Raw genomic sequence first — 25,582 nt, forward strand, 5'->3', positions numbered from 1 at the left:
GGGGACACGGATGTCTCACCTCCCGGTGGGATGGTGGCTTCGGCCTCGCCCTTCAGTCCCAAGCGCTCCGTGCACCGCACTGAGCTCCCGGACTACAACTCCCAGAATTCCTCCCGGAAGGAGCAATGCCTCCCGGAAGGAGCCATTCTTCCCGGAGTCCGCTTGCTGGACTACACATTCCAGAAACCTCCGCTCCCCCTCTCTAACCAACAGACCTACGGATTAAAACTATCCCGAGCAGTTTGTCTGTGAAGTTTTCTGAACAGTTGGACCAAATGAGCCTGTTCATTTCTTTTTTAATTGGAAGGGGATATCTTGAGGATTTCTAAAACGATTTTAAAATTGAATTTAAAGCATTGCCTCAAATAAATCTCAAAACTTAGCTTCAACGGAGAATTCTCAAAGCGCTTAAAGGAAGAAATAATGCCAATCTTGCAAGCCTTTCCGTAAATAAGAAAAGTGCTTACTACGTTTCATCTTGTCTTTAATAAACAAGCACATCTTACAGTGAAATCTAGCAAAATGCAGCAAAGAAAGAAAAAGGCACGCCAACTCCAGCAATCTATAAAACAAGAGAATGTTTGACCACCAAGTTGGATTTATTCCAGTTGTGCAAAGCACTGTCAACATTAGAATATAAAGCAATGCGCCTTTAAAGAGAACCAGAGAGAAAAGTGATCATGCAAATAGATGCAGGAAGGGTGATTAATAGCCAGTCATGGCAAAACCAATAACATGTAGAAAACTCGGAATAGATTTTTTTTTTAAAACCTCCAACAAATATATGTAATAGTGAAATGATAAAGGTTTTCCTTCTGAGATTGGGAATTAAAAGACTCACTATCGCAGGGCATGGACGATACATTAAAATATGAGCATTAAACCTATCTGAGCAAAATAGACGTGTGTGTGTGTGTGTGTGTGTGTGTGTGTGTGTGTCCCTCCTGCTGCTGTGGGTTAGCTACTGCACCGCTAATGGAAAGGTTGGTGGGTCAAACCTACCACCTGCTGGAGAAAGAAGCAGCAATCTGCTTTCTGTAAAGTTTTACCCTCTAAAAAGTTCTACGTGTCCTGTAGGGTCTCTATGAGTAATAGTCAACTCAACGCCGGTGTGATTTGGCTTTAGGTGTAACCTAAATGAAAATATCCAGTTGGAAGCAACCAGGAAAATAGGAAAACTGGTGGCCTATTTGGTGATGATAAAGCATCAAAGTTAAATTTTCTGTGGTGTCATAAAGGTACTGCAATTGTGTTTGTTGGATTTGGCTGATAGAGTCTACATCAGCAATGACAAAAAGGTTGGCAGGAGCATTTACAAACCCTCTTGAAAACAAATGGGGAAGTAAACTAATTTCAGAAAAGAAAGAGAAGATCTATTTAAAAACAAACAGACTGATGCAAGGGGCTTAAGTGGAGAGCAAATGCCTTGAGAATGATTGGGGCAGGGAATGTATGGATGTGCTTTAAACAATTGATGTATGTATATGTATGGATGGTGATAAGAGTTGTATGAGTCCCTAATAAAATATCAAAAAAGAAAAGAGGAGAAAAAAATGATTAGGGCAAAGACTGTACAGATGTGCTTTATACAATTGATGTATGTATATGTATGAACTGTGATAAGAATTGTATGAGCCCCTAATAAATTGTTAAAATTTAAAAAAAAAAGAAAGAAAATGATTAGGGCAAAGAATATACAGATGTGCTTTATACAATTGATGTATGTATATGTATGGATTGTAATAAGAGTTGTATGAGTCCCTAATAAAATGTTTTTTAAAAAATAAAGACATTAGTATTAAAAAATAATAATAATAATAAAAAATAAAAACAAACAGAACTTGGAATAAAATGCCCTAACTGGAATTTTGAAACACACCTGGTGGATTTAATAATAGACTGGTGATAATACAAGAAGCCATGAGCTTGAGAACAGAAGGAGAGAAATTACTCATAATGAACACAGAAATTAGAATGCGGGGAGGAGGGGCCTGAATTTCAAGGGCGTGTTAGACACAAAAATAGACTGTCCTTGTTATCAGAGTCCCCAAATAAGAGAGTCCTGTGAGCTGAAAAGAAAAAAATGACATGGGCAAGAAGCTGAGAAAAGTCCAAACAGAATAAACAACAAAGCCACTCCAAGCTCCGTCATAACCAAACTCACTGTCAGTGAGTCCATGCTGACTCACAGCGACCCTATAGGACAGGGTAGAACTGCCCCAATGAGTTACTGAGGTTTTAACTGTTTACAGGAGTTGAAACCCCTTTTGTTCCGCCAAGATGCTGGTGGTTTCAAACTACCAACCTTAAGGATTGCAGCCCAACGTGTACCTGCTTCGTCACCAAGGCTCCTTGACACCCTAACTATACTTCTAAAAATTAAATAAGGCACTTCCCCCGCCCCAAAGAAAACCCGACTTGGAATGAGTTAGTGAGCAATGCACCATACTTATAGAGGAACAATGTTTCCAGTGACTGCGGATTTTCTCCTCAGAAGCCACAAGGGCTGGAAGAAATTAGAATGACTTTTTTTTTTTTTAGAATGACATTTTTCAAGTGCTGAAAGAAAATAACTACTAAAAAATAATTTAAAAAATAAATTAAGTAACTGTTAATGCAGAATTCTGCATCCAGTGAAAACATGCTTTAAGTTGACCCAAGGAAAGCCATGAGACGGTGTTGTCAGCACAGCTTCTTTCAAACGTGACTAAAGGAAGTACTCTCAACCGAAAGGAACGTGGTGAAGAAAAAAGTATCAGAGCTGGAAGAGTGAGCACCAAGTTTGGAGAAGGTTACGGAGGGCACTGGGAGCCCCAAGATGCGCTGCAGCCAAAGCCAAGAGTCTCCAACAGCCTGACTATCTGACAGAGACCACTGTAATCTTGATTATGCTGGATCAAACCCGATACGTGGGCAGTTGACCTCTTTCTACGCATGACCTGAATTTGTACTGGGTGTCAAGTATCTCTAACTGGTTGATGATAGATATTTCCTGGGGTTGTTTTTTTTTTTGTTGATGTTGTTTTAATGTTGATGGGGCTCTTTTCCTTCTTATGCATTATTTGTATTTTTGTCTTTTATACTGTTATTTTATCCTTTCCACCTCAGTGAGATTTTGTTTTTTTTATTGTTTCTGGTGGGTTTCTCAGCTGTGAGACGCAGGAGTTAGATGGTTAACGGACAACTGACACAAGGAGTTAAAGGGATTGCAGGGGTGGGGGTGGGCCATAGGGAGGGAAAGGGGGTCTTGGAAGTCAATACTGAAGGCAGGAGGCAGGTGGGAGGCAGGACTAGAACTGATTGTGTTTGCATAGCTCATGTTAAAGGTGAATATATCATGGGGAGGGGCATGCTCTAAGATTGCTGTGGTGGTGACTGTACAATTCTCAAAATGATTGGATGACTGAATGGCATGATATATAAATTATGTGCCCCAAAACTGTGGGGAATATATAGATGAGGGCTTCTAAACATTGGCGGGATAATATACGACTTATATCCAATAAAATTGTTTTATTGAATATAAGGGGGAGTGAGGAGAGAGGGGGGAAATGAGGAGCTGATACCAAGAGCTCAAGTAGAAAGCAAATGTTTTGAGAATGATGGTGGCAACAAGTGTACAAATGCGCTTGACACAATGGATGGATGGAAGGATTGTGATAAGAGTTGTAGGAGCCCCCAATAAAATGATTACATAATTTTAAGAAAAGATTTTTAAAAACTGTTTTGGGGGGGTTTTAAGTTGGTAGGAACTTTCCATTCTCTTTTAATTCCACTTATCCCAAACCTGTAAAAGATACAACACTTTAAAGAGATCGTTTGCAGCAGACTTTCCCAATACAATATATTATTTCTCTCTCTTCCCCCCTTCAATATATTGTTTCTTCACTTCTCCTTCCACAGGCACTGATTGTGGATCCAAAAATTAAAAAAGAAATCCTTGACAATTTCGATCTTTAATCTATTTATCATGATGTTAGCCAGTGGTGAGGATTTTCATTTTGCTCCTGTTCAGGCGTTATCCATCTAAATGTGGCAGTCTTTCATCTTTCTTTTTAATAATAGTTTTATTGACATATGTTACACACGCCAATATATCCATTCACATACAATTCTGTCGTTCAATCCCACCGGGTGGGGTTATACAATCATCAATGCTATCCCTCCGGATCCTTAGGGAACCACCACCCCTGTCTCTGAGGGGTCATCCATCTTGACCTTCATGTACCGAGTGATCCTAAGTATAAAAATGTTACTAGCAAGGGGAAGAAATATTACAGAACTAGAGGAGAGTTATGTGGAATTCTGTGCCACACCCTGGCTCTATCATCTGTTTCATGTTCCCCTTCTAAGAGGGACTGTCCAATCATCTTGCAGGTGGACTTTGGGTCTCCATTGTAGCCATGCCCCTTCACACCGACTTAATTGTTTTTGAACTTCTGATACCTCTTCCTGTTGACACCTCATGATCACACAGGCTGGTGTGCTTCTTCCATATGGGCTTTGTTGCTTCCTGGATGGATGGCCGCCTGTTTAATTACAAGCCTTTAAGACCCCAGCTGCTATAGCTTTCAATATCCAGGCACCATAAGATTTCTTCACCACATTTGCTTATGCACACATTTTGTCTACAACGATAGGGTCGGAAAGGTGAATATCATACAATGCCACATTATTAAAACAAACCGTATTAGTAGAGCCAGTTATCTCAAGAACCAGATTTATATGCAGAACGTTCTAAAATGAAAATAGTTTGGCCAACTTCTGTGCCAATGTCTGCTTTCATTTACTCCCACCAACTCACACATGTATGTTATTGGCCAGATTTTGCGCTGTGCAACTCTGTCCTTCTTTCTTACTGTTTTATTTAAAGACAACAATTCCATCTATCTATCTATCTATCTATCTATCTATCTATCTATCTATCTATCTATCTATCTATCTGTAGTAGGATCATTTCCCCAATCAGGTGCCCCTTCCAAGACCATGTGAAACCTTGAAAATCGGAGGCGATAAAGACACTCCAGACAGAGCCTGTCCTCACCCAGTGAGACCACGTTCCTGAAGTTCTCCACCATCACATCTCGGTGCAGCTTCTTCTGGGCGGGCTCCAGTAGCTCCAGCTCCTCCTCCGTGAAGACCACGGCCACGTCCTCGAATCTCAGTGCCTCCTATAAGATCAAGCGCAAGTACAACCTGTCCTAAGACCACTGTCCATGTGACCAGGATGGGCGGGAGGATGGAGGTTACTTGCTCCCGATTTTGAGGACCACGGGTCATTATGTAGAATCCCTGCCTTTCTCCTTCTATCCTGCCAATCCCACAAGCTCATCCATTAGCTTCACCCAACACATGCCCCAAATGATAGCCCTTAAATTCTTATTTCATGTCCTCAGAGTAAATGCCTACAACTCAAGAATGTTGTGTGTTCATATATGCATGGTTTATGTTTCTTTCTTTCTTTTTTAAATCATTTTATTGGGGGCTCGCACAATTCTTAGCAAAATCCTTACATACATCCATTGTGTCGAGAACATATGTACATTTGTTGCCATCATCATTCTCAAAACGTTTGTCTTCTACTTGAGCCCTTAATATCTGCTGCCCGGTTTATGTTTTGATACAGATTATCTTCCCCCTCCAAATCTTCCATCTCAAAAAGATGGCTCACTCTATTTTCAGTAGAATTTGGTAACATGTACCATGCTCCAACCATACGCTATCGATTCTGGCATGACCGTTCTTTACTATTTGTAAGAATAACGAGCTCTTGGATGCCTGTCTTGGACAGCTCTGTAGTACGCTGTCTCCGCTCTCAGGGCGCATGCCACGTCTATGAATTCCAACAATGATGCACCGAGTTGTCGCTGCCATGCCTCGCCACGTGTTCCAATGGTGTGTCCCTTCTTAGCCAGGCGACTCGCACGAGTTCCCTACACATCTCAGTTTCCGTTTTGTATAATGGTTTGGTGGTTTGCTCAACACACGCTTCTTTCCAACATAAACAAGAGAACATACACATATATAAGAAGGGGCATTAGAAAGCTCATAGAAAATGGAATTAATTAAAAGATAATGGATTCTCCCAAAGAATGTAATAAAGAGGACAGCACTGAAAATATAGGCCGGGCAGTGTGGTCAGTATGTATAGACCATACAGGCCCAAACTAAGAAGGAAAGAGAGAAAGAGAGACAGAGAGAGAGAGAGAGAGAGAGAGAGAGAGAGACACCTCACCATGAACCACAAGCCCCAAGGACAACATCCCTGCTGGGAGCAGATAATTCACAGAGAGGACCGTAAGGCCGGCCCCACCACGCGACATGACAAGCCCTCAGTGATGCACAACGCTATGAGGGACAGCACTGGAGACTGTGCAGAAAGTGGGCCCAGTCTGCCACACACACAGCAGGGCAAAACACAAAGGGGGTGCAACAGGGCAGCAATGGGAGCAGAGTAACAAAGTCCCTGAGGAATCCTGAAAATAGACTTCTGACATGGGGGACGGGGCTTGGCACCTCATCAAACGCAATTGGAAAACATTCATAAGGGTCAGCAGACAGACCTGGAACTATTTATAGGCATTGGTTTTCTTTTGTTTTGCATCTCCCCCACCCCCACCCCGCTCTATGTCTATCTATATAAGAGAGGCAAGATAAACAACGGTAAGTAGTAAACAAAAGGACTGGAGAATCTGGGAGGACATGGGAGAAGGGGGGAAGGGGAGGGGGAGCAAGAAGCTAACAAACTCAGGGACAAGGGAACAGCAAGAGATCTAAAATTGATGGCAAACGGGGCATAGAATGCCTGGTGGGATTTAATCAAGTGACGTATCTGACAGGAATTACTGAGAGCCAGATGGAGGATGAGTATGATAGTGGGGCAGGAGTTAGGTGAAAGGAAATAAGAGGAATAAACTAGGAGGCAAAAGCTATTTATAGAGTTATAGGTATAGGCATGCATATATGTAAATATATTAATTTATAATTATAGGGATATAGGTCATTGTACTTATGTTTAAGTATTAAGATAGCAGATGGATTTGGGGCCTCTGTTGAAGGCCTCCCTAAACACAAGAATACTTTGTTCTAATAACCTGGCACTCTGTGAAACCTTCCCGACATGATCACTGAAGACAAAATGGGTGCATAAGCAAATGTGATGTAAAAGCAGACGGTGCCCAGGTGTTAAAAGATATAACGTCTGGGGTCTTAAAAGCTTGAAGGTAGACAAGCAGCCATGTAGCAGGGAAGCAACAAAGCCACACAGAAGAAACACACCAGTCTGTGTGATCATGAAGTGTCGATACTATCAGGTATCAAAAGATCCCCCCAAAAAACAATTATATCGAAGCAAACGATGGGGTTCAAAATGGCAACCCCAAACCCATCTATAGACAATTGGACAGTCCCTCAAAGAAGGATCATAAGAAGGGGACAATTCATGTGGGGTGCAGAATGGCACCCAAACACACAACATTCCTCTACTTCTTGAACGCTTCCTCCCCTCCACTATCATGACCCAGTTCTACCTAAAAAATCCAGCTAAGCCAGAGTACATAGATTGGTACAGATAAGAGCTCAAGACACACGGAATCCAGGTCAGATAAACCCCTCAGGAGCAAAAACAGGAGTAGCAAAACTGGAAGGGCAGGGGCAAGGTGAGGGGAGGAGAGGAGAACAGGGGAACTGATCAAAATGATGGGCACATAACACCTCCCCTCCTAGGGAATGAACAATAGAAACATGGGTGAAGGGAAACAGTGGTAGTGTAGTATCTGAAAACAATAATAATTTATAATTTATCAAGGGGTCATAAGGGGGGAGCGGGACAGGGACGGGAAAAAGAGGAGCTGATACCAAAGGCTCAAGTACAAAGAAAATGTTTTGGAAATGATAATGGAAACGTATGTGTGCTTAATACACTTGAACTATGGATTGTAATGAGATCTGTAAGAGGCCCCCCAAAAATGATAATGATAAAAAGATAATAGAATTTTTCCACAGACTTTTTGTAGCCCTCGTATATGTCTACCCATGACACAGGCACACATCGGAGGGGGGGGGCACTGAGTAACTGATTAATAAACATTCTTTACAAAACAGAAATGCTTAACCCAGGACAAAGCTCAGAGGGTTAATAAAGCAGGGGGACTGGTGACATTTTCACCAAAAAGGTCTGTAGAGATGGTTGAATGTAACCTAATTTGCTGTATAAACGTTCACCCCCCAAAAAAAAAAAAACATTAAAGACTAGCAAAACTCATAAGCTACTTTAATGTCTAAGAGTGTATTTGTTTTTGTTATCAGATGCCACTGGCCAGTTCCGACACGTAATGACCGAAGGCACAACAGAATGAACCCCTGCCTGGGCCTGGACCTGGGCCTGGGCCACCCTCGGAATCATTGCTATGCCTGAGCCCATGGTGGTAGCCACCATGGCGATCCAGCCTGTGGAAGGTTCCTCTCTTTGCTGCCATTCTCCTCTACCAAGCTTGACGTCCTTTTTCAGGGACCGGCCTCTCCTGATAACATGCCCAAAGCATGTAAGGATGAAGTCTCTCTATCTTCACCTCCAAGGAGCATGCTGGGCGGACTTCTTCCAAGCCAGATTTGTCTGTTCTCTTAGCATTGCCCGCTACTGTCAGGATTCTTTGCCAGGACCATAATCCAAATGCATTGATTCTTCCTCAGTCTTCCTGATTCAAGGTCCACCTTTCACATGCATAAGAGGCACATGAAAATACCAGGGCTTGAGTCAGGCACACCTGAGTCCTCAAAGTAGCATCTTTGCTTCTCAGCACTTTAAAGAGTCTTGTTCAGCATATCCACCCAGTGTAATCTAATCGTGACTGCTGCTTCCATGAGCCTTGATTGTGGATCCAAGCAGTGAAATGCTTGACAACTTCCATCTTTTCGCAGTGCCTCATGATGTTACCCATTGGTCCAGTTGTGGGCTCTTGGGTGTCTTTACACTGAGTTGTAATTCACATGAAGGCTGCAATCCTTGATCTTCACTAGCAAGTGCCTCAAGCCCCTTCACTGTCATCAGTAAAGGTGTGTCTAAGAGTTGGCAGCAGTTAAAAACAGAGGTCCAACAGTTTAAGTGGGCAGTGAAGTAGACACATATGCACGCATTTCACAACAGTAAATAAAAATGGAAAACTTCAGATGTATGCTGAATACAAAACTTTATCAAAGTACACGAGGAAAAGCACATGTCAAAAACACGTACTGGTAAATACAAACACCAAAACAAGTCATTCTTGCATCAGAAAGAGGGTAAGTGTGAAAACAACTCAATCCTATGCCTTCTTTTATTCTTGAGGAAAAAAATGAAAGAAAGATAAAATATAAAAATTTCAAACCCAGCCAAAGTGAGCCAGAAAACGTACAAACTTGCACACTCAACAAACCCGGGTCCACCAATGTCTGCTGTTCTCCTTGGAGCTTTTCACGAAAAAGCAGAGTCCAATCTGAGCAGCGAGAAGACATTTTCAGAGCAAAGAGCTAAGCTCACTCACCATGGACGCTCTCATTCTGCTTCCTGCTTCTGGTGCTGGACGGTCTTGACATGTGAGGCAGCCTGGGCCCAACTAGGGAGGGAGAAGCAAGACGTGAAAAGGTGGCCGAGGATCCTGTTCCACTTCCCGGACGCTGACTGTCAATCAGCCAAGAGGTTGGCTCCTTCCTCTGAATGGTTTCAGCTGCACGTCTTCTCATCCGCCGCCCACCCCAAGTTTTATTGGCACATTATTCACATATACAACGTGCCTTAGAGCCTTCCCCACCATAGTCACATGGCCTTCCAACTGACTCTTGCCTTTGACTAGAGGGGATCTGCCAGAGGCTTAATCTGACTAGATCCTCTGGAGATAGGTTTTGGACTCCGACTGTCCTCTGTAGCCTTCCACAAATTGGATCGTCACCCTTTGAACTCTGATACTTTTCCTCTCATATTTGGATTTTGTTTTTGCCATCTTTGGATCACACAAGCTGGTGTGCTTCTTCCATATGGACTTAGATTTAGCTGACTCCTCGCTTACATGGCTGCTTGTTGGACTACAAGCCTTTAAGACCTCAGACTCTTTGACTGATAGCCTGGCACCACCTCCTTTTTCCACCACACTTGCTTGGCCGTGACACCCTTATCTTCAGAGATCCTTTAATGAAGTTGAATATCGAGCAGGGAGGGCCAGGATGTAAGAACTAAACCTTTTAAAGTTACAATTAGGATTTAGTGTGAGCCCAGATCTCATTCCTGGGTCTACACTTGTTTTTTTTTAATTTGCTGGAACTTGGAACTTAAGACATACCATATGTACTTGCGTATAAGCCAACCCAAATAGCAGCTGAGGCACGTAATTTTGCCACAAAAACGGCATTAAAAAATGTGCTGAACAACTCAACTTATACATGAGTATACACGGTATATCATTCCACAGTTCCATCACATCAAACGTAATTGTACAATCTCTTCCATAATCAGTCTCCAGACATACTTTTGCCTCCTGGACTTCCTGACCCCATTTCCCTCTCATCTCCCCGCACACCTTGTTAAGGCCCCTCCCCTCAAGCCCTGGTTATGTTTTCTGCTCTATGGGCTCAATGGCCTTGGGTTTCACTTACTGAAAAACAGAGAAACAAGTAACACGGCTTCAAGAGGGTGACCCCCCAATGTCGACACACCTCTCAGTTATACCCTATCATACACAAGCATGAATAAAATTTAACAGAATAGCCATCACAGGATTGCTGGAATAGTGTGCATCTTAATATTGCATTCAGGGCGTTAATTTAACAAAATCTTGTCTGTCTGCCAAGGAACAGCACACAACATTTGGTACCAGCTGTCTTGATCACAATCCCCGCACTGTCACATCCTGTTTCCCTCTTCCTCTGTGTTTTCTGTTCCCGTTTCTTCTCCTCTCTTAACCCTTGTGAACTTTGTCCGTGGGTAAAAGTTACCTTGTGCAGGTCAGATGGTTGGGGGGTCTAAGGTGTGCATAGCTCCCTTGTGTTGTTGTTGTTCCCCAAGATGGACCTGTTCTTTGGCAGAAAATGGAATCAAAGTGCTACGTGCATTTGCAGACCTGAAGGGTGACTAAGTGCCATCCTGTGAGAGATTCCACCAGTCCCTCTCTAACCACTCAGCCTGATCTTTATTATGATTTTGAGTTTTGGTCCACATTCTCCTCCCAACCTCTCCAGGGCCTTCTAATGTGGTATCTTTCAGAGCAGTTGGTAGTGGTGGTTGGGCACCATCTAGTTCTTCTGGTCTCAGGGTGGTGGTGATTGGCACTCACTCAAGTGGCCATCCGTCCACTGGACTCATTGTTCCTATGTGTCCTTTTCTTTTTTTTTTAAACTTTCATTATTTTAAGCTTAATTTATTCCCAAGCCATGAGTTTTTGCTTCTTCAGTTTCTTCTGGGAAATCTTTTTCTTCTGAGCAACCTCCTCTTCTGGTTTGGGAACGATCTGTTCCTTCTCAGTCAGGGTCATCTCAATGTGGCAGGGGGAGCTCATGGATGGGTTGATCCGACCATGAGCTCTGTCAGTCCGGGGGCACATCTTGGGGGCTTTGTTCACCTGGATGTGCTCAATGACCAGAGAATCCGCATCTAAACCCTTACGTTCAGCATTACTTTCTGCATTTTTAAGCATGTGAAGCAAAAAGTCAGCACTCTTTTTGGGCCACCGACCCTGGGTCCAACCCCACTGTTTGGCCTGGGCACACCTACCAATACCACCATGTACCGCCGGAAAGGCACACATTGCTTCTGCAGAGTGATGTCTTTCAAGTATTTGGTGGCTTTACGGATATGCATGCCTTTGATGGCCTGGGCAGTTTCACGGGTGTTCTTGAAGTGGACCCAGAGGTTCGACCCTCTTGATTTGCAAGATTTTGTAGGGTTTTCTGGGTCAAGCGAGTAGCGAATCATTTTGGCAGATTACCTCAGCCCACTACAGTTAGAGGAGGCATCCTTGATTTTCATAACCCTGCTTTTCTCAGACGGGGAGAGACCCAGAGATGCACCTCAGATCGTTGTCCACAAGCTTCTCAAACCCCAGCTTCCCCTCAGTACAGGATGTAGACCCTTGTCTTTGCGGACTGTTGATAATTGACTTTGATGTCCCCCAAACCATGGTTCTGAGGCTGAAGATTGGTGACCCATTCCCTCAAGGTGTTTCCTTATGTCTGAGAAGTTTTCATAAATTTGCTCCCTGTGAGCTCCACTGAGGGTCCCTGGTGATACAGTGGCACATGTTGGGCTGAAAAATGTGAGTTAATCACTTTGAAACCACTAGCGGCTCTGAGCAAGAAAAACGAGGCTTTCTACTCCTGTAAAGAATTACCAGAAACCCACAGGGGCAGGTCGACCCTGGCCTATAAGGTCGGTGGCTAGCAGTCCAAATGGACTCAATGGCAGTGAGTCTGTTTTAGGCTCCTCCACCTTCACGGGCATATTTGCAGCCAAGTTTTCTATCTTCTGTCAAAGCTATGAATATTCGTGAGTGGACGCCCACTCTCCCACGCACCATGTTTAAGCCTGGATTTTACCTACGGGTCTTACAAGCACGGGGATTAAGATCACAGGGTTGGAACAAGACTGCTAGGCTTTAGTGGACATCCCCGCAGTAGCCCAAGGGACCCTGTCCTTCCAAACGCAGCATCATTGAAAGTCCGGAAGGGTTCAGAACTGACCTGAACTCCGCCCGCAGGTGCTTCCAGTGAGAAGGGCGCTTGGGAGCGAAGAAGTGTGTAAACAGCAGGATGCGCCACACCTGGTCTAAGGTGCTGGGTCGGTGCGGGAGGAGGGGGTGGGGTGTGCAAACTGCCGTCCTCCGTCTCTCGGGTCGCGCTGTGGCCGCCCTGCTCTCTGTTCCACTAGCGACACTGCACGCGGCCACGGCCACGGCCACACGCGCGGGTGTGCGAGAAGGGCGGGGATCACTCACCTGCCAGACCGGAACTCCAATGCGTGCTCGCGCTCCCGGGCGGAAGTGACGACGGGAACTACATTTCCCAGAAGCCCCGGGGAACATGGTGAGCCCGGCCCTCCCTTCCCAGAAACGCTCGGAAGATAAACCTTTGTGAACTCTAGCGCAAGTCCATTCAATAAAATTGAAAAGGAAATAAAATTTAAAAGCCTTCCAACTTCTCCGAACTCCAACACTACAACTCCCAGAATGCTCGGCGGGGAGGCAAGCTCGCTCGCTGTTCTACGCGGCTCAATGGAAAGCTCTACTGGAGGCGGGCCCGGGAGTCCGCAGCGTTCAACGTCTCTGCCCCCACACACTACTGGAACCCCGGTTTCTGCAGCAACAGAACATGAGTGGGCGGGGCTATGCCCGTCCAATCACAACTGCATACGCTGACTAGGGGTGGACCAGCTATCGTAAGGTGACCAGACGTCCCGCTTTGGGCGGGACAGTCCGATTTTTAACAATTTGTACTGAGTCCCGCGGCGTTTTAAAAAAGTCCCGGTTTTTGGAAAGAATACACAAGCTAGGGTATACGGTTTTCGGCTGTCATGTACCTATTTCGCCAGGATATGAATTTTATCAACGGTGTCCCGCTTTACCAATCAATGTTAATTTTCTGCGGGTGTCCGTTCTGCGCGTGGCCAGCACCCCGCAAAATTTTGAATCCGGTGACCGCACAGGAAAACCAAAGTTTGCTGAACTAGCAAGCTTAAGCAATGGAAAAATACAGACGGGAGCGTCAGCAGGTTGGCAAATGGTACCTTCGCTCAAAGTATCAGCCTTTAGAGTGTGCATGTATTGCCACCATAAATAATTTCACAATTAGTCATTAGGGTGGTGGATAGGGGGTGAGGAGTGGGCGGACCGACAGAAAAGTATTTACGCATAATCAGGAAAATACAGAACATCTTGTTAATAAACATCAGGGTATTTCAAATAATATTCATTCTTGTTGCCTTTGTCCGATCCCGAAAGCATAGAGCTTAGCCTTTTTTGATTAAAAAAAAGTAACCTCAAATATGTGACAGGCATTTTTTTAAAACCTTTAAAAATAATAATAAAATTGAGAAGCTATCTAACCCATTCATAGGCATAAAGAATGGTGGTAGGGCATAAAAAGTTCACATGCTTCTTTACAGCCGACTACTATCGGAAATCAAGAGCAAGGATGCTCTTTTGTTTTATACATTTTTAAAAGGCTCAATCGAATAGGAAACGTATCTTTACTATTGGCAACAAAATAAAGGCAAGAAAAAAGGCAACGAAAGCCGTCCATACAGTAAACTTTTATTCTATGATGCCGTACTGCTCTTTCTAGTCACTCCTTCATCAGCTTCTTCATCCGGTAAGACTTATTGAGGGTTTCTGCTTCACGCCTAAAGCCCTGGGCAATGACCAAAATTATTGACTTGGCGTCAAGCTGCCTCCCTCAAGAGATGAACAGTGTCATTTATTCTGTAGCTCCTGTCCCATTTCTCTTTCACTTGTCAAAGTTCGAACAGGCACCAGGAACAAATGAGTGAATGCATGTAAGGCGATAGGAACTTCATAATTCGGGTGGGCTGCAACTGGTACAAGTCAAACCTGAACACGGAGCATTGGCACCGCTCATAGGAAGAGACGACAGGTCCGCTTTTAGTATCAGTCAGTGTCCATGAGGCCGTCACCGGCTGGTGGCTGATGGTCCCTGGTAGTGGTTGGAGCAGCTGCACCTGGATCAGGGAGATGAGGCTCGTGGCTGGAGCTGATGATCAGCTTTAGTGGGTCATCCAATGGATGCTGCTGGACCTTCCAGCACTTAGAAGTGTCAGGAGGTGCTGGCTTTAAGTGGCTCCAGTGAATCCACAGTTGGAGTCCTGCTCCCTTGACAGTGGTGGGGAAGAATGACAATCTAAGGACCTTTCCAGCAGGGCTCTAGCGAGTGGGACCCGTGTGTTTTTACTATAGCTAGGTCTCCTGGGTTGTACAAGGGGGTTGCATCTGAAGGCCTGGTGTTCTGGTATCCTGCTCTCCAATTTTCAGCTTATACTTGGTGGACCACCTGCAGCTCCTGGGTAAAAGCTTGATTTGACAATTTAGTTTCTGTTTTATCAGTTGGGAAGAGTACGAATAAAGGTGGACTTCCTCCAAACACAATTTCAAAGGGAGTTCGGTGGGCTTTAAATGTGGTACAACAGATGCATAACAATGCTAAGGGCAGGAGAGCCACCTGCAAAGTTAATTTAACTCTGCAGAGTTCATTTAACTAGGGTCTCTTTTAGGGTCTGATTCATCCTTTCAACTTGCCCTGAGCTCTGAGGGTGACAGGCACTGTGTAATTTGCAGAGTGTGCCTAAAATTTTCCTTCATGTTTGGATGGTTTTAGCAACAAATTTGGGTCCACTGTCTGACCCAATGGTGTCAGGCAACCCCCGCCGCGGGACTATTTCATCTGATACCTGCTTATCTACTACCTGAGCAGTTTCTTTCTTGGCGGGGAATGTTTCTCCCCAACCTGGCAAAGTATCTACAAAACCTAACAAATACTTCTAATTCCATTGTCCTGGATTAATCTCTGTGACGTCTACTTCCCAGTACTTTCTATTAGGCTCGCTGCAAAGATAAACTGAGGCCAGGCCAGAGAGAGGAGGAGTTTATTCTGCATTCCTGGGCGAGATTCACAGGCCTGAGAGTGAGGCCGGTGAAGTCGCGCCCAGGCTAGGAAGAGAGAAGCTTATATGCAAACTTAGAGGAGGGGGTTTTGAGCGGGCTGAACTGGATGGAATTTCCCCCTTGGGATCTGGCAATTGCCAGATGCAGGTCCAACCACCTCCAGGTTCTGTTTATTATTGAGCCATGGATGGTTCCAGGTCTGTCTCTGGGAACTGCCTCTGGTGAGTTTCCATTTCTCTCCAGGGCGGGGGTGTTCACCCTCCAACCGTCCCTGACCTGACTCTTGGCCAGCCTGACACTTTCCTACCTCACTTCCTCGTTCCCTGGTCCTGACAGGGTGTGGAGCACAGGCAGGTGGAGGGTTTCCTCACAGGTAGCCTTGGCAGGCAGCTTCTCCTTCCTCTGCTGTTTTACTGAGTCAGGAACCCAATAATCTGATTGAACTAGTCCAGCCAGCTTGCTTGAGCCTAGATGCGCATAACCATGCAGCTTCTTTATGAGCCGTTTACTTTCACTTCTGGTCGTTTGTGACGGCCATCAGGCAGCATGTACCAGCCGTGTCTTTTTGCTTGTGGCCGGTACTGACGATGTTCCTGGGGAGTATAATTTTTAGCTGGGGCTGTTAGGGCAGGTGGAACACAGCTAACACTAGATCTGTCTTTAGAGCTGCAGTTCTAGCCAATTCCTCTGCTTTTCGGTTGCCCAGGACCACCAGATCTGTTCCCTTTTGGTGACCAGGGCAATGCATGACAGATGCTTGGCTGGGTGCCCAGATGGTTTCTAACAGCGGTAAAATTTCCTTCTTGTTTTTAATATCAGGCCCTTTGGAGGTTAACAACCCTCTTTCTTTTTTTTTTAAACGTTTTATTAGGGGCTCATACAACTCTTATCACAGTCCATACATATACATACATCAATTGTATAAAGCACATCCATACATTCCCCGCCCCAATCATTCTAACCCTCTTTCTTTATATAGCACCCATGTATATGAAGCATGGCAAATGCGTATTGACTATCAATCCAAACATTTACCCTCTTCCCTTCTGCCATCTGAAGAGTGCGTGTAAGGGTCATTAGTTCTGCTCACTGAGCCAAGGTCCGGGCTGGTAGAGAGTCAGACCACAAAGCAGAGACATGGCTGACTACTGCAGCTCCAGTCATTCTGACTTCATCTCTGATGAAAGGGCTTCCGTCGTGTAGAGGGTGAGTTCAGGTGTCTTGAGTGGTGTGTTGATTAGGTTGGGCCAGTTGGATTATGTTACTACACTCGTGGATCAGAGCAGCGTCTGAGTCAGCCTCAGGTAGCAGGGTGGCTGGATTTAGCTGGAGTGCAGCTAAAAATGGTACTCTACGGCAATGGTTCTCAACCTGTGGGTCGCGACCCCTTTGGGGGAGGGGTGTCGAAAGACCCTTTCACAGAGGTCGCCTGATTCATAACACTAGCAAAATTAGAGTGATGAATTATCAACAAAAATTATTTTATGGTTGGGGGTTCACCACAACATGTGGAACTATTAAAAGGTCGCAGCATTAGGAAGGTTGAGAACCACTGCTCTAGGGTGATCTAAGCATACAGCCTGGTATTGAGTTAGACGTGAGTTGGAGACCCACCTGGCTGGAGGCCGCCACAATAGGCTTTCTACCACATGCGGAGTGCTGATCTCCAGGTTTGGGCCCTGTGTTTATCAGCCTCTCTTACTAGTAAGGCTTCTGTCTCAATAGTTCTGAGACAGGGCAGCCATCCAGCCGTGACAGGGTTTATTTTCTTTGATAGGTAGGCCACTGGTCTTGTCCAGGGACCTAACATCTGAGCCAGCACTCACCTCCCAAGTCCTCTTTTTCCTTCTACAAAGAGTAAAAGGTTTTTTGTGATGTCAGGCAAAGCTAGATTGGGGGCAGAGAAGCGGGCTCTCTTGAGTTTCTTAAATGCCTGCTGGGCACCTGGAGTACAAGCCCAAACACTTTTGGCGCCTTTCAAAGTCTCATACAGTGGCTTAGTCAGTGCGACAAACCCGGTATCTACAGTTGGCAATATCCCACAGCTCCTAGAACACTGGTTCTCAACTGTCCTAAGGCTGAAACCCTTTAATGCAGTTCCTCACGTTGTGGTGACACCCCCAACCATAAAATTATTTTCGTTGCTACTTCATAACAATAAGTTTGCAACTGTGATTATCATTATGTAAATATCTGATAGGCAGGATGTATTTTCATTGCTACAAATTGAACATCATGAAAGCATTGTGATTCATCACAAAAACAATATGTCATTCTATATTGTGAAATATTTATTTCTAATGACAAAACAATGATATTTTGTCTTGAAGCATGGTATAGCATGGGTAATAGTCTTAATATAACAACAGTAAACTACATTGCTACATTTTGCAACCATATGGGTGAAAAGCCAACGTCAGTGCAAAGGTTGAGAGATAGCTTCTTTCTCGCCAGATCAGAAATTCTCGGGCTAGTCTTTGCAAGAGCGCAATGAAGGTCGTCTTCCACAACAAGTATACTTCTGTATTTAGACTTGATAACCAACTAGCTGGAAAACCCTGTTTCACAAAGATACCTTGTTGGAAGAAGAAGGTGCAACACAGTCTCAGACAGAACAGGATATAACTGCAAACACTGTATCCAGGATTTTGTAACTGGCCTTGTAGAGAAATCAGTTCTCGCTGCACCGCTGTTAATAAGTTCAATGAACTCCTCGTGTGCTGTCTCAGGAACATCTTCAACTTTGACTGTGAACGGGCTTCTGGCAGGTGCAAATGGGGTGTCAGGTAGATATGAAAAGTACAAGGAAATTTCTTCTGCAAGCATGTGCAAGTGTTCTTTCACAGAATTTATCATCATAATCTTTTTGTCTGGTTCTATATCATGTTCCTCAAAGAAAGCAGATAAGGTAGGCAACATACAAGTTTTATTTTCATCCAGTATTTTTGCCAAAGCTGAACTTTCATTTGGAATGATCAGATCTTTTCAGACAAGTCGAGGCATGTTGCATTTGTGCCTTGCAGTGATCAATTTAACTCATCCAAGATGGCAAAGATGGCAACCAAGTAAGCTATTTCCTGCAGTTCACTTTTATCACTGAAAATTGCTCCAAATTGTGCTCTTGCTTTGTGATTAAAAACATTTTGAGTTCATCACGAAGCTCAAAATCATGTTTCAAAACTTTTCCTCTTGACAATCATCTCAATTCAGTGTGAAATAGCAGAGCATTACTTGGAGCATCCAACTCATTGCACAGTTGGGAAAACAGTTGATTGTTTAAAGTGCTCACCTTTTAAAAAATTGACAGAATTTATGACGCTTTTCATTACTTCTTGTAACTCTTGTGGCGGCATCTTCATTGCTAATATTTTCCAGTGAATCATACAGTGAGTTCTGATAACTTTTGGTGACTCATTTAGTACCTACCATTGAAATCCAGATCGACAATCCTAGCATAGCTGGGGCACCATCTGTGCAAACACCACAAACCTTTCCCCAAGAGCTCGTATGCTCTTTCAGAAATGAACCAACTGTGTCAAATACATCACGTGCAGTAGTTGTTGTTTCAAGAGGTTTGCAAAGAAGAAACTCATCTTTAAAGTCGCCGTCATTAATAGACCTCACGTAAAACAGTCATTGTGAACAGTTTGCAACCTCTGTAGATTCCTCAAGCTGGATGCTAACCATTGGAAGTAGAGCATATTTAATTTCCTGGATTACCTGATCAAGAATATCAGCAGACATGTCCTCTATTCTTCTCTGGACAGTGCCGTTAGATAAGCAAATTGCACTCAATTTCATAACAAATTCATCTCTGATCATAACTCGAACAATGTCTTTGGCTGCTGGCAACAGTAAATCCGTAGCAATGTTGTGAGGTTTAATAGCTCTGATGATTCTGAGTGCCACCAAATATGAAGCTTCAAGGGCTGTTATGCTTTGTTTGTGGCACTTGCCACCAGTGTCAAGTCTGGCTTTCTGGAGTCCATCAGTTTTGCTTTGGAAAGAGTTAGTATCCTTGCCAGCAAAGCTCAGATGCTTGCTATCAAAATGGCGTTTTAGTTTGTTCGGCTTCATAGAGTCGGTTGATAGAACTTCACACCACATAACGCATTGCGGTTTCTCAATTCCTGCTGTAATTATTGAGGTAAAATCATACCGTAAAAAACTCTCACTATATTTTCCTTTCTTAATGTTCTTCTCTACATGATCCATTGTCATGGGATGGCTTGCTAATCAAAATAATATATAACAATTGCTCTAATAACACAAAAGGTGATATGTGGCATAGTTCAATCAATACAGTTCATTAAAGTTTCCTATGATTTACCATTCTGTGTTGGTTTTATTACATACCTGTTACTATCACACGGTGCAGGATTCACATCCACCACAGCTGAATATAAAAAGACCAATCAGCATCCAGATTAAGTTCCCATGGTACAGATTTTTTTCAGTAGTTGATGATTTTACAGTACATGATTTTACATTTACTCAGTAATTATAATTCATGAAGTGTCATTTTTACCTCCAATACTGCTGCTTTCAACACAGTAGCTGCTTTTAACAGAGTAGCTGCTTTCAACACAGCAGCTGCTCTCTACACAATAGACTATGTGTGACTGTTCCCCCTAACTACATTATGGCACCAACCCAGCACATACACCTGCATTTGTACAGGGTGTATATGATGGGGTTGCCGCAATGATGTCATCAGGCCGGTACTCGTATGTGGATGTATCTGCATGTGGGCAGACCTGCCTGGAGACGGATAGAGGAGAGGTGTCTCAGTTCCTAGGACCATTAAAAATATGTGTTTTCCGATGGTCTTAGGCGACCCCTGTGAAAGATGTATTAATTAGAAAAATCAGGACAGTTACACCAAGGGAATTCTCCCCCAATAACAATGTCCATGCCCATTCTTCAAGGGTAGTGTGCTAGTCTGGGTAAACTAGAGAAACAAACTCATAGACACCGATATGAGTATAAGAAAGAGCTTTATATAAAGAGTAATTTTACATGAAGAAAACACCCCAGAGTGGAGAGCAAATGCCTTGAGAATGATTGGGGCAGGGAATGTATGGATGTGCTTTATACAATTGATGTATGTATATGTATGGATTGTGGTAAGAGTTGTATGAGTCCCCAATAAAATGTAAAAGAAGAAAAGAGAAAAAAATGATTAGGGCAAAGACTGTACAGATGTGCTTTATACAATTGATGTATGTATATATGTGAACTGTGAAAAGAATTGTATGAGCCCCAATAAATTGTTAAAATTAAAAATTAAAAATTAAAAATAAACATATTTTTCATAGTTTGTTTATAGTTAAAAAAAAAAGAAAAAAAAGAAAACACCCCAGTCCAGATCAAGTCCATATGTCCGATACCAATCTATAGAGATCTCTTGAGACTCAAGAAACACAAGCAATGATGCGAATGGAGGAAGATCGTAGGTCAGTGGGTGGGAAATCTTGTGGATCCAGTGACGTTGTAAACATCTCAGCACGGGCAGGGGTCTCCACATAGTTCCTTGCATACCCAGGCTCTAGCATAGCTCCATGTGTCTTCTCATCAGGAATGTCTCACAGGGAGTATGTCAGCGTCCCACATACAGCAAGCTATTTGTCTCCTTAGTGCCTCCAAATGAGGTCATCAAGCTGCGACCTGATTCACAGGTTAACACCCCTTCACGCGTAAGTCTCAAATTGGCAACAGATTATGTAACTTCCACAGGTAGCAAGGGCTATTCAACAAAATATTTGCTGGAAAACCTTACCACATCCATCCATATTTCCTGCTCCAGACCCTTTGTTCTCCAAAATCAAGGAACATGATTTGTGAACCATCCAGGAATTCCAAAAACTTTGCTTTTGATGTAAATGGAAGAGTATAGATTTCTCCATGCAAAGACTTGAGAGGTGGAAACAATACCCTTCAGAACTGTATAGATCTAGATGGAGGAGGGCGATGATGAGAAACCACACTGTCTGGATTAAAGAACTGTAACCCAAGTCACCTCTCATCTCAAATTGCAAGCTACTAGTTATCTATATCTATATATAAAATAATCCTAAGTATCTCTGTCCTCTATGTGGCCATTGCCAACAAATTATCAGTAAAAATAAGTTGGAGGAATGTCTGACCATCTCAAAGCCTAGGGCTGTTGACCCTGAGCCTCTCCTCAGAAAGTTAAAGATGACAGATAGCCCCACCATATCATTTTTACACAAACACACGTACACACCAAATTTACATGCCTTTACCCAGAGGAGGGGATGAAAATGTTCCATGAGTATATAAAATGAAATTCTAATCAAGAACATTAATTTAATGACATTTCACCAAGGATTTACATTTTATACTGGAAAGAAATTTTGTAATTTATTTAAAAATAATTACCGTATATATTCTAGTATAATCCAAGCCACCTAAATTTACCACAAAAAAACTGGGGGCTTTTTCAACATTAAAAACATGCTGAAGGGGTTGGGGGTGCAAAAAATGCTAAAAAACAAAAACAAAAACCCTAGACTTATACTCTAGTATATATGGTAAGCAAAAATGTTTGTTTGTTAAGCGGCCATCTAGCTGAGAAGCAGCAAAGTCCACATGGAAGAAGCACACCAGCCTATGTGATTATGAGCTGTCTATGGGATCAGGTGTCAGGCATCAAAGACCCAGAACAAAAAAATCATATCGAGGTGAATGAGAGGGAGGGCAGAGTGGAGATTCAAAGGCCATCTCTAGACAATTGGATATCTCCTCACAGAAGGGTTATCACAAGAGACAAGCCAGTCAGGGAGCAATATAGCACTGATGAAACACACAACTTCCCTCTAGTTCTTTAATGCTTCCTCCCCTGAGGGAAATGACATTAATCACAGATCTCCCATCCCACTATCATGACCCCAATTCTACCGTGCAAATCCTACTAGACCAGCCCATGTACACTGGAACAGAAAAGTGCTGGAGACACAGGGAATCCAAAAAAGATTAACCCCTCAGGACTAAGACTAGTGATACCAGGAGGGTAGGTGAAAGGTGGGGGGATAAAGTGGGAACTCATCACAATGATCAACATATAACCCCCTCCCTCCCAGGGGGATGAATAACAGAAAAGTGGGTGAAGGAAGACAGCAGACGATGTACTGTAAGATATAAAAATAATAATAATTTATAATATATCAAGGGTTCATGAGGGAGTGTGGGGGAAGGGGAGAGAAAAAATGAGGATCTGAGACCAAGGGCTCAAGTAGAAAGAAAATATCTTGAAAATGATGATGCAACATATGTACAAATGTGCTTGACACAATGGTTGTATTTGTGGTTTGTGATAAGGGCTGTAAGAGTCCCCAACAAAATGATTTTTTTTAAGCTGGGAGAAAATATTCTATTTCAAAAATGTTTAATTATGTAATCTACAATATAATATTTATAAACTGTAAAGTAATTCATTCAATAAATGAGGAAAATGCAAAAACAAAAAGGTTGGTTTTTTTAAAGTAAGAATGGGCTGAGAGTAAAGAAAAATCCTAGCCAACATACAAAGACATCAAATAAAAGACATAATAATTGGAAAAAATGAACAAACTGTCAGTGTTTATAGATGAAATGACCATACAATTTAGAAAGTCCACAAGGGTTTACAGACATGTTATTAGAATTGACAAATAAGCTTAGCCAGGTTGCTAGATACAAATTCTATTACAATTAGACTAAAAATGATATCACTTCCTTTTCATTTCAGATGGCAGAATATACCCCTATAACGTTGAGCGTGATGTTTTCATAACATTTAATTAAATGTATATATCACTATATATTGATAACTATGAAAGTAAAGAACAAAAACAAATTTTCCCTGAAAAATGTAGGTGTTATTTAAGCATTTCTTCACTGCACATTACGTGTAATTTTTACGTAGATTTATTGTAGCGACTCCACCTGTATTTTGAAATGTATTACGTTTTTGACGATGTTCTCTTAATAGCGTTTATGATGCTCTCTTTTTATTGTCTGGAATTGGCTTTATGCCATTTCTGTGTTTTTTCTGTTGATCATTCTCTCTTATCAATTTCATTCTTTAAATCACACAAAGATCTTTTTAAAATCCATTCTCTCTTCTTTTTCGATTCTCCAATTTCATTTTGAACGTTTCCTTCCATCCAGCTTACTTTGACTTTGGTATTTGCTTCTTCATTTCCAGAGATAGATGTTCTCATTTTTATTTTTAGATTTTCTGTTTAAATAAAGACAGTTAAGATCCTACATTTCCTTTTATGCGTGTGTTAACATCTCCCATTTGAACAGGAGTTTGTCTTTTTATCTTTCTTATGTCGATTTTTACTGTGTAAGATTTTCCAAACGTCTATAGATTTCACAATGTTTGTCTGATTTCAATACTTTAAAAATAATTTTATTGGGGGCTTATACAACTCTTATCACAATCCATATATATATATCAATTGTGTAAAGCACATTTGTACATTCGTTATCAGTACATTTTATTGTTGAAGTATTCATTTGTGGCTTAGGATGATGGTCTCTTTCTCTGGAGAGGATTTTCATGTATTTCTTCAAGGGGCAGTAACTAAAATGCATCATCTAAATTTAATGATAGGTAATGAGGTGATTGGGCATTGACCTTCAGTCTCCTTCAAAGCTGATTCATTTCCATTTAGTGCTCCTATGGTGTAACAGATAAGGGTGGGTGCTAACAGAAAAATTGGTGGTTCCAACCCACCCAGTGTTTTGAGGGGGGAAGACACGGTGAGCTGAGAAAACCCTAGGAGTCAGTTTTAAGGGAAATACAGCAACATGGCCCTAAAGGATTTTACTAGATAGAGCAGTGGGTTACCAAAGGGGGAATGCTCCCTGACATTCGAAGGCTGGCAGTTCAGAACACCCCAGCCACCCCATGGGTGAAAGATGAGGCTGTCTTCTGCTGTCAAGGTGTACAATCCTTGAACCCCAAAGAGGCAGTGGTATTAGCAGATGTTACCTTTCCAGAAGGCTGGGTGAGAGCCTGGTTGCGCTCATGCATTCTGGGAAGTGTAGTCTGGGGTTTCTGGTCGTTTTGAAAGGGACACTTCTGGACCTAAGGAATTCTGCGAAGTTGTCCAGGATTTCCCTCCACTTTGGAGACCTTTTTGCTTCTGTTGCATAAGGTAGACGCGCACCTTCTCCTGTGAAGGGATGGGTCATCTTAGAGCCTCTAGGACCCCAGAAGTCTCCACTTAGACAGTTAGCGAGCGGGGTCCCGATCCACTTCATATTCTGGGAATATCTAGTGTTATTTCCTGAACTGGATTGCACCCTCATACACCCGTCCCATATGACAAATAGATACCACCTTTCTGTTCTTTTTCTTTCATCTTATAATTATATAAAAACAGGCCCAACATACTGCCTTTATATTCAACTTAGTGTCCCAAGGCTTCCTACAGAAGAATAAGGATCATTTGTCAGGAAATCACAAGAGTTAAACTTGTATATCACTTTTGATCTGTGAGTAAAGGCTCTCTTGGCTTAAATTTCACATAAAAGTCCAACCCATCTTAAATGAAGTTTCCATGTGACCAGCAATAGAGATTGAAGTCAGTGATACGTAATAAAAAGTTGACATAGTGTAGTCACCGAAAATGTGAGGTGATAAGTGTGTGTTGTGGTGGGGGTGGGGGAGTAGGATGTGTGGGCTATTTGTATAAAAATTAAGTAACTGCGCCACTCAGGGGTTCTTAGGCAAATGTGTGGGCGCAAATTTATCAGTGGTTTCCAGGTACTGAGGGTTAGGGAAGATGAGAAATTATTTGTTAAGAATGACTGAGGTGGGGGGAGCGGGAGGGAGGGGGAAAATAAGGAGCTGATATTAAGGGCTCAAGTAGAAAGAAAATGTTTGAGAATGATGATGGCAACAAATGGACAAATGTGCTTGACACAAT

General features: G+C 42.8%; 1 protein-coding gene across 7 annotated transcripts in view; it reads right to left on the reverse strand.

The window, feature by feature from the left end:
• Positions 1-13,285, reverse strand: part of LOC142432398 (uncharacterized) — a 30,813-nt gene extending 17,528 nt beyond the window's left edge. The window contains exons 1-3 of one of the 7 annotated variants that reach the window (XM_075537571.1): positions 12,706-13,285; positions 9,522-9,593; positions 5,045-5,171 (exon numbers count right to left, since the gene is read on the reverse strand). In XM_075537571.1, the coding sequence (XP_075393686.1) occupies positions 5,045-5,171; positions 9,522-9,573 (179 nt within the window). In that variant the 5' untranslated portion in view covers positions 9,574-9,593; positions 12,706-13,285. Of the gene's footprint in view, positions 1-19; positions 100-4,446; positions 4,629-5,044; positions 5,172-9,521; positions 9,594-12,705 lie in introns of those variants that run through there. The other 6 variants (XM_075537566.1, XM_075537565.1, XM_075537568.1 and 3 more) reach the window with 6 other exon arrangements.
• Between the last annotated feature and the right edge of the window lie 12,297 nt (positions 13,286-25,582).

The sequence above is a fragment of the Tenrec ecaudatus genome, chromosome 18 (assembly GCF_050624435.1).
Source record: "Tenrec ecaudatus isolate mTenEca1 chromosome 18, mTenEca1.hap1, whole genome shotgun sequence".
NCBI lineage: Eukaryota > Metazoa > Chordata > Mammalia > Afrosoricida > Tenrecidae > Tenrec > Tenrec ecaudatus.